Source organism: Rhinoraja longicauda, chromosome 15 (assembly GCF_053455715.1).
Source record: "Rhinoraja longicauda isolate Sanriku21f chromosome 15, sRhiLon1.1, whole genome shotgun sequence".
NCBI lineage: Eukaryota > Metazoa > Chordata > Chondrichthyes > Rajiformes > Arhynchobatidae > Rhinoraja > Rhinoraja longicauda.
In genome coordinates, this window is record NC_135967.1 from 49,536,486 (window position 1) to 49,551,556 (window position 15,071).

General features: G+C 53.0%; 1 protein-coding gene across 1 annotated transcript in view; it reads right to left on the reverse strand.

Moving 5' to 3' along the window:
• LOC144600723 (gamma-aminobutyric acid receptor subunit beta-4-like) overlaps positions 1-15,071 on the reverse strand; it is a 59,390-nt gene that overhangs the window by 20,390 nt on the left and 23,929 nt on the right. Inside the window, exon 2 of the mRNA XM_078412645.1 lies at positions 9,746-9,966. Within this exon, the coding sequence (XP_078268771.1) occupies positions 9,746-9,966 (221 nt within the window). The remainder of the gene's footprint in view (positions 1-9,745; positions 9,967-15,071) is intronic.

A 15,071-nucleotide genomic window follows, 5' to 3' on the forward strand; every position in this document is an offset into this window, starting at 1 on the left:
TACAGCCGGACACAGGTGACAATCCGCAAATTCACAGCGGCACAACAGACAGGATAAAGATGGCACAACGACAGTGAGCTAAGATGGCACAACGACAGTGAGCTAAGGTGGCACAACTACAGTGAGCTAAGGTGGCACAACTACGGTGAGCTAAGGTGGCACAACGACAGTGAGCTAAGGTGGCACAACGACAGTGAGCTAAGGTGGCACAACGACAGTGAGCTAAGGTGGCACAACGACAGTGAGCTAAGGTGGCACAACTATGCTGAGCAGGAGGGAGACGAGCTCCCTAGGCAAGGAACTATTGGGTAGACTGATGGGACTGAAGGCTGATAAATCCCCAGGGCCTGATGGTCTGCATCCCAGGGTACTCAAGGAGGTGGCTCTAGAAATCATGGACGCATTAGAAACATAGAAAATAGGTGCAGGAGGAGACCGTTCGGCCCTTCGGGCCAGCACCGCCATTCATGGTGAGCATGGCTGATCATCCACAATCAGTACCCTGTTCCTGCCTTCTCCCCATATCATTTGATTCGATTAGCCCTAAGAACTAAATCTAACACTTGAAAACATCCAGTGAATTGGCCTCCACTGCCTTAAGTGGCAGAAAATTCCACAGATTCACGACTCTCTGGGTGGAAAGGTTTTTCCTCATCTCAGTCCTAAATGGCCGACCCCTTATTCTTAAACTGTGACCCCAGGTTCTGGACTCCCCCAACATCAAGAACATTTTTCCTGCATCTTGCCTGACCAATCCCTTAAGAATTTTATATGTTTCTATAAGATCCCCTCTCATCCTTCTAAACTCCAGTGAATACAAGCCCAGTCGACCCATTCTTTCATCATACGTCAGTCCCTCCATCCCGGGAATTAACCTGGTGAACCTACGTTGCACTCCCTCAATAGCAATAATGTCCTTCCTCAAATTAGACCAAAATTGCACACAATACCCCAGGTGTGGTCTCACCAGGGCCCTGTACAACTGCAGAAGGACCTCCTTGTTCATAAACTCAAATCCCCTCATAATGAAGGCCAACATGTCATTGGCTTTCTTCACTGCCTGCTGTACCTGCATGCTTACTTTCAGTGACTGATGTACAAGCACACCCAGGTCTCGTTGTACGTCCTCTTTTCCTAATCTGACACCATTCAGATAATAACCTGCCTTCCTGTTCTTGCCACCAAAGTGGATGATCTCACATTTATCCACATTAAACTGTATCTGCCATGCACCTGCCCACTCACCCAACCTGTCCAAGTCACCCTGCATCCTCATAGTGTAGATGGTTTATATGCAACCAATAACATAGTTACCTCAGTACCATTAACCCCGCCTAGTTAACATCAATCATAACGCCTTCCCTTCCTGGGTACAGTTCAGTAGAGGAACGTAGCCAGTGCTTGAAGATGTATGTAATACGCTGTGCTATCATTAAAAGATGTTGTACGCTTTAAGAGTTTGTGAAGTATTAATCTACATGGTGTCGGAAGTGGAAGACACTTGCGTCTCCTGTCTGTCGGGTTTTATTTCTTTTTTTTGATTTGTGCCTTTTTGTGCTTAATCTCTCTGACCATGGCGTCCTCTTGCAGAAAGCCCGCGCAGCTTGTCTTTGATGCTGACATTTCTGAGCGCTGGGACACGTTTGAGTTTGATTTCACCCACTTTGTCAACGTCGCACATCGCGCTGATCCTGACTCCCTTAAAGCCTCCCTCCTACTCAACCTTGTCGGACCTGATGCCATGAAGAGAGCCAGAACTTTCACCTATGCTCCAGCGGTCCTGGGCGACGACGACGTGGAGATTACCCCTGCAGAATCTGCCAGTGACCCCGCTTGCCTGCTACGTAAGTTCAGGGAGATTTGTGACCTGCCCTCGAACCGCATTCTGCAGAGGGCACGGTTCTTTACAAGAAAACAGTTGCCGGATGAACCTGTTGAATGTTTTATTGCTGATTTGCGTTATCTCGCCCAGCGGTGCCGTTTTGGTGACATGACGGAGCAGCTCACTAGAGACATTTTAGTAACTGGCATGCGTGACCAGCAGCTACGATGTGAGCTTCTAAGGGATCCGGATCTAACGTTGGAAAAAGCTATGCATGCCTGCAGATTGTCTGAGGTCGTTGTATTGCCAGATGACCACCGAGACTCGGCCAATAAGTCTATCAACCTGGCTGGGTGTAGGAGACCCCAGCCTCGGATGGTAAACAATGCTTTTCTGCCGCGTGCCAACCCAGGTCCTGGTGAAGTGCCCCAAAAAAGGTGCCCAAACTGTAACTACATGCACCATAGACTGTCTACCTGCCCTGCTTATGGCAAATTTTGTAACTTTTGTAAAAAGTTAAACCACTTCTCTGCGGCCTGTCGCTCGATCCGTTCCCGTGGGAGACAGGCACAGATTTCCAGACCCAGTCTAAACATGCTGAGGCAATCTCATGGCTGTTACGATTTACAGCCCAGCCTGGTCGACTCCTACGAGGCAGATCCAATTAATCCTCCTGAGAATTCGAATGTGTTTACCCTCCTACACACAACCGCCCAACGCTCTGATCCCTCTGTAGCTCTGACTGTCAATGGTGTGTCCTTCCTTGCAAAGCTGGATACAGGTGCGAAGGTCAACGTATTGTCAATAAATCTTTTCAATAAGATAAGGAATAATGAGCCCCTGGTTGTTGACAACGCTACGTTGCATGCCTATGGTGGAGAAATTCTAAGGCCTGTGGGGAGGGCTGCTTTAACTTGTGTGCTGCAAAAGGCAACGAGAAACCTCGTTTTCTATGTTTTGAACTCTGACTGTGTAACCCTGCTGGGCAACCGTGCGTGCCAAGATCTTGGCCTGGTGTCCTTCGACCGCACGGTCCACAAAGTGCAACTGTCGTTCAACCCTGTTGTGGAATACCAGGACCTGTTCAACGATGACCTGGGAAAGTTACCACTCACATATCGTATTTCCGTTGACCCAAACGTACAACCTGTAGCCCGCGCAGCTCACAGGGTGTCTCACGCCATGAAAGACAGGGTCGAGGCGATGCTGAATAACATGGTCGATAAGGGGGTGCTAGAAGCGGTTAGCGATCCCACCGCTTGGGTCTCCACTATGGTTGCCACGATAAAGAAAGACAAGAATGAAATACGTGTGTGTATCAATCCGAAGGACTTGAACCTTGCAATCAGGCGACCACACCACCCCATGCGGTCTGTTGAGGACGTGGCGGCTCAGGTCGGGCAGGCCACCATCTTTTCGGTCCTAGACGCTAAGAACTCGTTTTGGCAGATCCCGTTGGACAAAGAGTCTTCTGACCTAACGACCTTCGCCACACCGTTTGGCAGATTCAAGTTCCTGCGAATGCCATTCGGCATTAATTCCGCTAGCGAGGTGTTCCAGCGAACTATGGAGCAGATATTCTCGGGCCTGCCATGTGCCATCATCGTGGATGATATCCTGGTTTATGGGAAAGACATTGCGGAGCACGACCTGAACCTCCGCAGCATCCTGGATCGGGCGCGGAAGGTCAATCTGAAGCTGAATCCCAAGAAATGCCGGTTCCGCGTCCCAGAAGTCACGTATGTGGGACACGTCTTCACCTCTAACGGACTAAAACCCGACCCCTTGAAGGCAGCTGCCATCTCCGAGATGGCAGCCCCCACCGACGTGCCAGGTCTACAACGATTCTTAGGCATGGTGAACTACCTGGGGAAGTTTATACCAAACCTCAGTGAGCTGAGTGCTCCCCTGCGGCAATTGACAAAAAAGGATATTGCCTGGGCCTGGCTCCCACATCACCAGCAGGCCTTTGACTGCCTCAAGTCGAAATTGATTGACACCCCGACGTTGCGGTACTTCGATGTAAGTCGCCCCATCACCGTCACCTGTGACGCTTCCAAGTTCGGTCTGGGTGCGGCTTGCCTTCAGTCTGTCGATGGATCGTTACATCCTGTCTCCTATGCCTCCCGCACCATGACGGACACCGAGCAGCGGTACGCTCAGATCGAGAAAGAGCTGCTCGCGGTGGTGTTCGCCTGCTCCAAGTTCAGAGATTTCCTGTTCGGCAGCAGATTTACGGTCGAAACCGACCACCAGCCACTGGTGACCATCCTAAACAAGCCAATTCACGCTGCCCCCGCCAGGCTGCAGCGTATGATGCTACAGCTCCAGCGTTTCGAATTCGACATCATCTACAAGAAGGGCACCGAGATGCACATTGCGGACACCCTATCGCGCGCCCCGCGGACCTCCTGTGATCGCCACCCCTACGAAACAGAGGACTTGCTTGTACTGGGCGTTAATTTCATTCCCACCAAGCAGCTACAGGTGTTGGCCGAGCACACCGCTGCCGATCCAGTTTTGCGGCGGCTTGCCACTGTGATTAAAGCAGGGTGGCCAACAAAGCGCTCCGCTGCGCCATCTGAAACACAGCCTTTCTTCCTGGTCCGCGACGAATTGGTGCTCCAGAATGGCGTCATCGTCAAGGGACATAAAGTTGTGGTCCCGTCCTCCCTGTTTGACTCTTACTATTGCGCAGCCCATAGCGGACACCCTGGGGTCGATGCAACACTCGCCCACGCTCAGTGCCAATTCTACTGGCCCGGAATGGCCAAATATATCCGAGACCGAGTTTCTGCCTGCTCCACGTGCAACAGTCTTGCTCCACACCAGCAGCGACAGCCCCTGCTGCAACAGCCTGCCCCTGCCTTGGCCTGGTCCTCGTTGGCTGCTGACATCTTCGAGTGGCGTGGTAACCACTACCTTGTCCTGGTCGACTCATACTCAAACTGGTTCGAGGTGGATTTACTGACATCCCTCACGTCGGAGATGGTGATCCGAAAGCTGCGGAAACACTTCTCCACTTTTGGGTCCCCTGTCAGGCTGCAGACTGACAACGGCAGGCAGTTTACCAGCCGAGAATTCAAAAGTTTTGCGGACAAGTGGAATTTTGTGCATTTCACCAGCAGCCCTGAGTACCCACAGAGCAACGGACTTGCAGAACGGGCCGTCCGCAGCGCCAAGCATCTGATGGAACAGGCGAGACTTTCCAACACTGATTTGTACTTGGATCTCCTAAACCTCAGGAATGTTTCCAGGGATCCGGCCATGGGGTCACCTGCTCAGCGTCTGATGTCAAGGAATACCAGATCTACTATCCCGATTGCCCAGCGCCAGCTGCAACCTCGGGTGCTGGAGCCTGCCTCCGTGCAGAGGCGTATTCAAGAGAAGCATGACAGCCAGCGGCGTTCCCACGATCGGTCGTGCAGACCACTCGATCCTCTTTTGCCTGGACAGGTTGTTCGGTTGCAGACCGCCGGCGGTCACTCCCGTCTGGCCACCGTGGTTGGGGTGGCCGACTCACCTCGTTCGTACCTGGTGGACCATGAGGGCACCATCTACCGACGAAGCCGACAACACCTGCTTGCGGTTAATGAGCCAAAGCCGCAGCCCCCGGGACCCTATGCCCCGCCGCTCTCATACCAGCAGCCGGCTGCCGTCCCGGCCAGCGTTCCTTGTATGCCTCGGTCCCCATATCGCGCGCCCGGTTCCCCTCTGCGCGGGTCCCCTGTTGCCGGTTCCCACTCTCCCGGTTCTACCACCGCACCTCCCTTCCCTGGTTCCCCTGCTGCCTCGTGTCCTCCGGTTTCTTCTGCTCTTTCGGGGGGAGGGGGAGACATTCGTACGCGCTCGGGCCGGATTAGTAAGCCACCTGTGCGCTATGGCGATTTTGCTTAATTCTGTTGTTGTGACAACAATCTGTTTAATTTTCTAGGGGGAAGGATGTAGATGGTTTATATGCAACCAATAACATAGTTACCTCAGTACCATTAACCCCGCCTAGTTAACATCAATCATAACGCCTTCCCTTCCTGGGTACAGTTCAGTAGAGGAACGTAGCCAGTGCTTGAAGATGTATGTAATACGCTGTGCTATCATTAAAAGATGTTGTACGCTTTAAGAGTTTGTGAAGTATTAATCTACACATAGCATCTTCATCGCAGCTCACACTACCACCCAGCTTTGTGTCATCCGCAATCTTGGAGATGTCACATTTAATTCCCTCGTGTAAATCGTTAATATATATTGTAAATAACTGGGGTCCCAGCACTGAGCCTTGCGGCACCCCACTAGTCACTGCCTGCCATTCTGAAAAGGACCCGTTAATTCCTACTCTTTGCTTCCTGTCTGCCAACCAGTTCTCTATCCATGAACTGTGAGGAAGATGCTATGAGGTTGCAGGGTGACTTGGACAGGTCCTAGACAACCCCCTCCCCCTAGACATTCACCCCCTTTCGCCCCTACCACTCCCCTGATCCTCCCCCCCTCCTCGCCCCCCCCTCCCCTCCCCTCCCTCCCTCCCCCCCCACTCCCTCCCCGCCTCCCCTCCCCCCTCCCCCCCACTCCCTCCCCTCCTCCCCTCCCCTCCCCTCGTCCCCTCCCCCGATCCTCACGACATCTCTCTCTCCTCCACCTGGAGCAGCGATGTTTGTGGCAATGGAACAATGCGATTCTTGCTGCTGTTGCTTTATAGGCCCATAAACATAACAACTCGGATAAATATACATTATTAATGGAAATAAAATATAGCTCATTCGATCTGTCAACTTAGCCACAGATTTCCCACCAGCTCCATCTGTAATGTGACAACGCTGCGGTTTGATCGTGGCCTGATGCATAAATGACCTTGTGGCCAGGTGGACTTCTCCAGGAAGCATTTCAATATCTACTTTGGACGTTCTACAACATTATTGTCTCGTCCCCGGCTACCTAAGGTCAGCTTTGACCAGGAACCGAGCTGGGCCAGACAGAACTGGGAGATTCATCGGCCTTGGCTGATACCAGCACTTACCTGACATCGTACATACCTTGTAACCACACTCCCCATTGCACCTCAGGTGGGCCAGGTGCTTTACCTAGCCCAAGGCATACAGCGGGGTGCAGATCAGCCTCAGAACCTGGCAGCTCCATCCCCAGCCCAGCTACGATAACTAGGCAAAGACTGGCAGCCCACTGCGGAGCAACCCCGCCATGCCTTGTCCAACTGACCCCCTTTCTGGCACCCCATTGCCAGCACAACACCGCAATACCTTGTGATTTAGATTTTAGATTTTAGATTTTTAGATTTAGATTTAGAGATACAGCGCGGAAACAGGCCCTTCGGCCCACCAGGGCCGTGCCGCCCAGCGATCCCCGCACACTAACACTATCCTGCACTGGGGACAATTTTTTTACATTTTCCCAGCCAATTTGCCTACTAACCTGCACGTTTTTGGAGTGTGGGAGGAAACCGAAGATCTCGGAGAAAACCCACGCAGGTCACGGGGAGAACGTACAAACTCCGTACAGACAGCACCCGTAGTCGGGATGGAACCCGGGTCTCCGGCGCTGCATTCGCTGTAAAGCAGCAACTCTACCGCTGCTCCACCGTGCACCTCACCCCATCTTTCACCGAGTGTTTGTCCACCTGCCCTTCCTTCCCCCATCTCCCACCTCCCCTTCTTCCACTTCCTGACGTTCACATCAGTTCTCTCCATTCTCCGCAACTCCTCTCTTCCACCCCTCAGCCAACCCCCAGATCTACAATCACTTATTACAATCACTCCACTCTTAAACCTCCATTCCTTAGAATCAGAAGAGAATCAGAATCACCTTTATTGTTATCTAAAAACCCGTCACCCACAGTCCAACAATAAGAAGCAATAAAAATAAAGCAATAACACACACAATCACAAACCAACACAAAACAAAAAGAACCATCCATCACAGTGAGTCTCCTCCAGTCCCCTCCTCACTGCGATGGAAGGCCACAATGTCTTTTCTCTTCCCCTGCCGTCTTCTCCCGCTGTCAGGCTGTTGAAGTTGCCACGTTCCACGCCGACCCAAGCCCCGCGATTCGGGGCGGGCTAAGACGCTGCCGCTCCTGGAGCTCCCGATGTCGGCCCCCACCCAGGGGGCTGCGAGCTTCGGATATCCACGCGGCCCGCGGCCGGAGAAGCCTCCGGAGACGAGTCACAAGAATATCCTTCCTCAAATTTGGAGACCAAAACTGCACACAGTACTCCAGGTGCGGTCTCACTAGGGCCCTGTACAGCTGCAGAAGGACCTCTTTGCTCCTATACTCAACTCTTCTTGTTATGAAGGCCAACATGCCATTGGCTTTCTTCACTGCCTGCTGTACCTGCATGCTTCCTTTCAGCGACTGATGCACTAGGACACCCAGATCTCGTTGTACGTCCCCTTTTCTTAACTTGACACCATTCAGATAATAATCTGCCTTCCTATTCTTACCACCAAAGTGGATAACCTCACACTTATCTACATTAAACTGCATCTGCCAAGCATCCGCCCACTCACACAACCTGTCCAAGTCACCCTGCAACCTCATAGCATCTTCCTCACAGTTCACGCTGCCACCCAGCTTTGTATCATCTGCAAATTTGCTAATGGTACTTTTCATCCAAGTCATTGATGTATATTGTAAATAGCTGCGGTCCCAACACCGAGCCTTGCGGTACCCCACTAGTTACTGCCTGCCATTCTGAAAGGGACCCATTTATCCCCACTCTTTGCTTTCTGTCTGTCAACCAACTTTCTATCCATGTCAGTACCCTACCTCCAATACCATGTGCTCTAATTTTGCCCACCAATCTCCTATGTGGGACCTTGTCGAAGGCTTTCTGAAAGTCGAGGTACACCACATCCACTGACTCTCCCCTGTCAATTTTCCTAGTTACATCCTCAAAAAATTCCAGTAGATTTGTCAAGCACGATTTCCCCTTCGTAAATCCATGCTGACTCGGAACGATCCTGTTACTGCTATCTAAATGCTCCGCAATTTCGTCTTTTATAATTGACTCCAGCATCTTCCCCACCACTGATGTCAGACTATATATCTATCTATCTACACTCATCCACTGTACAACACTGTATACCACTGTAAAGGTGACCATTCACCTGAGCCTGTACAACACCGGACAGGTGAACAACTCACCTGAGCCCATACAACACTGTATAACACTGGACAGGTGAACCACTCACCTGAGCCCATACAACACTGTATAACACCAGACAGGTGAACCACTCACCTGAGCCCGTACAACATTGTATAACACCGGACAGGTGAACCACTCACCTGAGCCCGTACAACACTGTATAAAACTGGACAGGTGAACCACTCACCTGAGCCTGTACAACACTGGATAGGTGAACCACTCACCTGAGCCTGTACAACACCGGATAGGTGAACCACTCACCTGAGCCCGTACAACACCGGACAGGTGAACTGCTCCCCTGAGCCCGTACAACACTGTACAACACCAGACAGTTGAACCACTCACCTGAGCCTGTACAACACTGGACAGGTGAACCACTCACCTGAGCCCGTACAACACCGGACAGGTGAACCACTCACCTGAGCCCGTTCAACACTGTATAACACCGAACAGATGAACCACTCACCTGAGCCCATACAACACTGTATAACACCGGACAGGTGAACCACTCACCTGAGCCCATACAACACTGTATAACACCAGACAGATGAACCACTCACCTGAGCATGTACAACGCTGTACAACACCGGACAGGTGCACCACTCACTTGAGCCCGTACAACACTACAACACCAGACAGGTGAACCACTCACCTGAGCCCGTACAACACCAGACAGGTGAACCACTCACCTGAGCCCGTACAACACTGTACACGGACAGGTGAACCACTCACCTGAGCCCGTACAACACCGGACAGGTGAACCACTCACCTGAGCCCGTACAGCACAGTGCCGTCGGGGTGCAGCCGGATCATGCGGTTCTTCACCGTCACCCTGTGCAGGAAGGACTTCTTGTCATTGAGGAAGTAGGTGTCGGGCAACCAGAGCTGGTCGGCCACCCGGTTGTCCAGTGTCAGGTTGAGGGGGATGGCCGTGTACGAGAGACGTTTGTCCCGCCAACCCTGCTGGAAGTACATGGTGATGGTGTAATCCTGGCGAGAAAACACAGGTGAAGACATCACTCGTACAGCACCCACCTGGGCCCATACAGCACCCGCCTGGGCCCATACAGCACCCACCTGGGCCCATACAGCACCCACCTGGGCCCATACAGCACCCACCTGGGCCCATACAACATTGTACAGCACTCACCTAAGCCCTTACAACATTGTACAGCACCCACCTGGGCCCATACAGCACCCGCTTGGGCCCATACAGCACCCACCTGAGTCCATACAGCACTCACCTGGGCCCATACAGCACTCACCTGGGCCCATACAGCACCCGCCTGGGCCCATACAGCACCCGCCTGGGCCCATACAGCACCCACCTGAGTCCATACAGCACTCACCTGAGCCCATACAACATTGCACAACACTCACCTGAGCCTATACAACATCGTACAGCACCCACCTGAGCCCGTACAGCACTCACCTGAGCCCATACAACATTGTACAACACCATCCCCAGACCAACCCAGAGAGAGGCCAGGTAATGATTCAGGCCACCTGTGCATAGAACATTCAACAGTGCAGCACAGGAACAAGCCCTTTGGCCCACAATGTCCATGCTGGACACGATGGCTGAGCAATTACCTGCCTGCACATAACCTGTATCCCTCTATTCCCTGCATACCCAGGTGCCTATTAAAGTGCCACCACCATATCTGTCTATGTGCCTGATAGATGATGGGTCTCACCGTGTAGTGGAGACGTCTGCAGGCAGCCAATGGGGGTGGGAGTGGGGGCAGAGAGATGGGGGTTACCTGATGCTGAGACCGGGGCTGTGGGCTGTGTGAGGTTCCCATAGCGTGCGTGAGCTGAAAACGTACAGGTGGGTCACAGCTCAGGGGAGACTGACTATCCCGGGAATATGAAGCATCTCGTGTAGAACAACAGCTCACCCACGGCCTGGCCTCCCTGACTCCAAACTCTTTCCCGCTCACTCCACATCGTCCCGGTCACTCCACACTGTCCCGGTCAATCCACACTGTCCCGGTCCCTGGTCACTCCACACTGTCCCGGTCCCTGGTCACTCCACACTGTCCCGGTCACTCCACACTGTCCCGGTCCCTGGTCACTCCACACTGTCCCGGTCACTCCACACTGTCCCGGTCACTCCACACTGTCCCGGTCACTCCACACTGTCCCGGTCCCTGGTCACTCCACACTGTCCCGGTCACTCCACACTGTCCCGGTCCCTGGTCACTCCACACTGTCCCGGTCCCTGGTCACTCCACACTGTCCTGGTCCCTGGTCACTCCACACTGTCCCGGTCACTCCACACTGTCCCGGTCACTCCACACTGTCCCGGTCACTCCACACTGTCCCGGTCCCCGGTCACTCCACACTGTCCCGGTCACTCCACACTGTCCCGGTCCCTGGTCACTCCACACTGTCCCGGTCACTCCACACTGTCCCGGTCACTCCACACAGTCCCGGTCACTCCACACTGTCCTGGTCCCTGGTCACTCCACACTGTCCCGGTCCCTGGTCACTCCACACTGTCCCGGTCACTCCACATCATCCCGGTCACTCCACACTGTCCCGGCCACTCCACATCGTCCCTGGTCACTCCACACTGTCCCGGTCCCTGGTCACTCCACACTGTCCCGGTCACTCCACATCATCCCGGTCACTCCACACTGTCCCGGCCACTCCACACTGTCCCGGCCACTCCACACTGTCCCGGCCACTCCACATCGTCCCTGGTCACTCCACACTGTCCCGGCCACTCCACACTGTCCCGGCCACTCCACACTGTCCCGGCCACTCCACACTGTCCCGGTCACTCCACACTGTCCCGGTCCCTGGTCACTCCACACTGTCCCGGTCCCTGGTCACTCCACACTGTCCCGGTCACTCCACATCATCCCGGTCACTCCACACTGTCCCGGTCCCCGGTCACTCCACACTGTCCCGGTCACTCCACACTGTCCCGGTCCCTGGTCACTCCACACTGTCCCGGTCACTCCACACTGTCCCGGTCACTCCACACTGTCCCGGTCACTCCACACTGTCCCGGTCACTCCACACTGTCCCGGTCCCCGGTCACTCCACACTGTCCTGGTCACTCCACACTGTCCCGGTCATTCCACACTGTCCCGGTCCCTGGTCACTCCACACTGTCCCGGTCACTCTACACTGTCCCGGTCACTCCACACTGTCCCGGTCACTCCACACTGTCCCGGTCCCTGGTCACTCCACACTGTCCCGGTCACTCCACATCATCCCGGTCACTCCACACTGTCCCGGCCACTCCACATCATCCCTGGTCACTCCACACTGTCCCGGTCACTCCACACTGTCCCGGTCACTCCACACTGTCCCGGTCCCTGGTCACTCCACACTGTCCCGGTCCCTGGTCACTCCACACTGTCCCGGTCACTCCACACTGTCCCGGTCCCTGGTCACTCCACACTGTCCCGGTCACTCCACACTGTCCCGGTCCCTGGTCACTCCACACTGTCCCGGTCACTCCACACTGTCCTGGTCACTCCACACTGTCCCGGTCATTCCACACTGTCCCGGTCCCTGGTCACTCCACACTGTCCCGGTCACTCCACACTGTCCCGGTCACTCCACACTGTCCCGGTCACTCTACACTGTCCCGGTCACTCCACACTGTCCCGGTCACTCCACACTGTCCCGGTCCCTGGTCACTCCACACTGTCCCGGTCACTCCACACTGTCCCGGTCACTCCACACTGTCCCGGTCACTCTACACTGTCCCGGTCACTCCACACTGTCCCGGTCACTCCACACTGTCCCGGTCCCTGGTCACTCCACATCGTCCCGGTCACTCCACACTGTCCCGGTCCCTGGTCACTCCACACTGTCCCGGTCACTCCACACTGTCCCGGTCACTCCACACTGTCCCGGTCACTGGTCACTCCACACTGTCCCTAGTCACTCCACACTGTCCCTGGTCACTCCACACTGTCCCTGGTCACTCCACACTGTCCCGGTCACTCCACACTGTCCCGGTCTTTGTTTAACGTTACGACTGACTCTTCAGAATTACTTAACTGGCTGTAAAGCATGGGGCTATAACTGCTGCTGCCTTTTACAAACTGGTTAGAGTGACCACAGCACTAACTTCACGTCCCTACTGATGAGAAGAACTCATGCTGAAACACCAGACTAACCACATTGGCGGGAATGGTTTGGGGAACAGACTGCAAAGGCCTTCTGGTACATTGGCCCTCATCAGTCACGGTACTGAGTATAGAAATTGGGACGTTATATTGCAGCTGTACAAGTGATTGGTGAAGCCACATTTGGAGTATTGTGTTCAGCTTTGGTCACCCTGCTACATGAAAGATTAGTCAGAAAGAGTGCAGAGGGGATTTACGAGGATTTTGCTAGGACTGAAGGGGCTGAGCTATAGGGAGAGATTGGGCAAGCTAGAACTATTCCTTGGAGCGCAGGTGGATGAGGGGTGATCTCACAGAGGTGAACAAGATCATCAGGAGAATAGATCGGGTCTTTTGTCCAGGGGAGGAAAATCAAAAACATGAGGACATAGGTTTAGGGCGAGAGGGGAAAGATTTAATACAAAGCTAAAAGAAAACATTTTCACACAGAGGATGGTGGGTTTATGGAACGTGCTGCCAGAGGAGGTAGTGGAGGAAGTGAAGCCTCAAACAACATTTAGAAAAAAAATTTGGACAGGTACATGGATAGGACAGGTTTAGAGGGATATGTGTTGGCCCGCATGGGCAAATCGGGCCGAATGGCCTGTGTTCATTCAATGTGCGCAGGGCGTCATTATTTAACTGCTTTCTACACTGAATTCATGTGGTCTGCCTGTCAACAAGATTTACAGATCAACAGATAAATGACCAGCATGGTTCTGCCAAGTACAATCAATGAGTTCATTAAATCCGCAAACTCACGGCGGCACAATAGATAGGATAAAGATGGCACAACTACAGTGAGCTAAGGTGGCACAACTACAGTGAGCTAAGGTGGCACAACTACAGTGAGCTATGGTGGCACAACTACAGTGAGCTATGGTGGCACAATTACAGTGAGCTATGGTGGCACACCTACAGTGAGCTAAGGTGGCACAACTACAGTGAGCTAAGGTGGCACAACTACAGTGAGCTAAGGTGGCACAACTACAGTGAGCTAAGGTGGCACAACTACAGTGAGCTAAGGTGGCACAACGACGGTGAGCTAAGGTGGCACAACGACAGTGAGCATTAGCCGCGGGATTTTCTCCGCCCGCCGGGCACTTCAATGTCGGGAGCCCTGACCGCCCCAACGTGGCAACTCCAACAGCCTGACCGCGGGAGAAGACGGCAGGGGAAGAGAAAAGACATTCTTGCCTTCCATCACAGTGAGGAGGTGACTGGAGGAGACTCACTGTGATGGATGTTTCTTTTGTTTGGTGTTAATTTATGATTGTATGTGTTATTGCATTTTTATTAATCATTCTTATTGGTCTTATTGTTGAACTGTGGGTAATGTTTCATTTCACTCCACATTTATGTGTATGTGACAAATAAACGACTATTGGCAGGAGGGAGACGAGCTCCCTAGGCAAGGAACTATTGGGTAGACTGATGGGACTGAAGGCTGATAAATCCCCAGGGCCTGATGGTCTGCATCCCAGGGTACTCAAGGAGGAGGCTCTAGAAATCATGAACGCATTAGAAACATAGAAAATAGGTGCAGGAGGAGGCCATTCGGCCCTTCGAGCCAGCACCGCCATTCTTTGTGATCATGGCTGATCATCCACAATCAGTAACCTGTGCCCAACTTCTCCCCATATCCCTTGATTCCACTAGCCCCTAGAGCAACATCTAACTCTCTCTTAAATTTATCCAGTGATTTGGCCTCCACTGCCCTCTGTGGCAGAGAATCCCACAAATTTACAACACTGGGTGAAAAAGTTCCTTCTCACCTCAGTTTTAAATGGCCTCCCCTTTATTCTAAGACTATGGCCCCTGGTTCTGGACTCATCCAACATTGGGAATATTTTTCCTGCATCTAGCTTGTCCAGTCCTTTTATAATTTTATATCTCTCTATAAGATCACTATATGGAGATCATTTTCCAATGTTGTACAGAATCAGGATCAGTTCCTGTGGA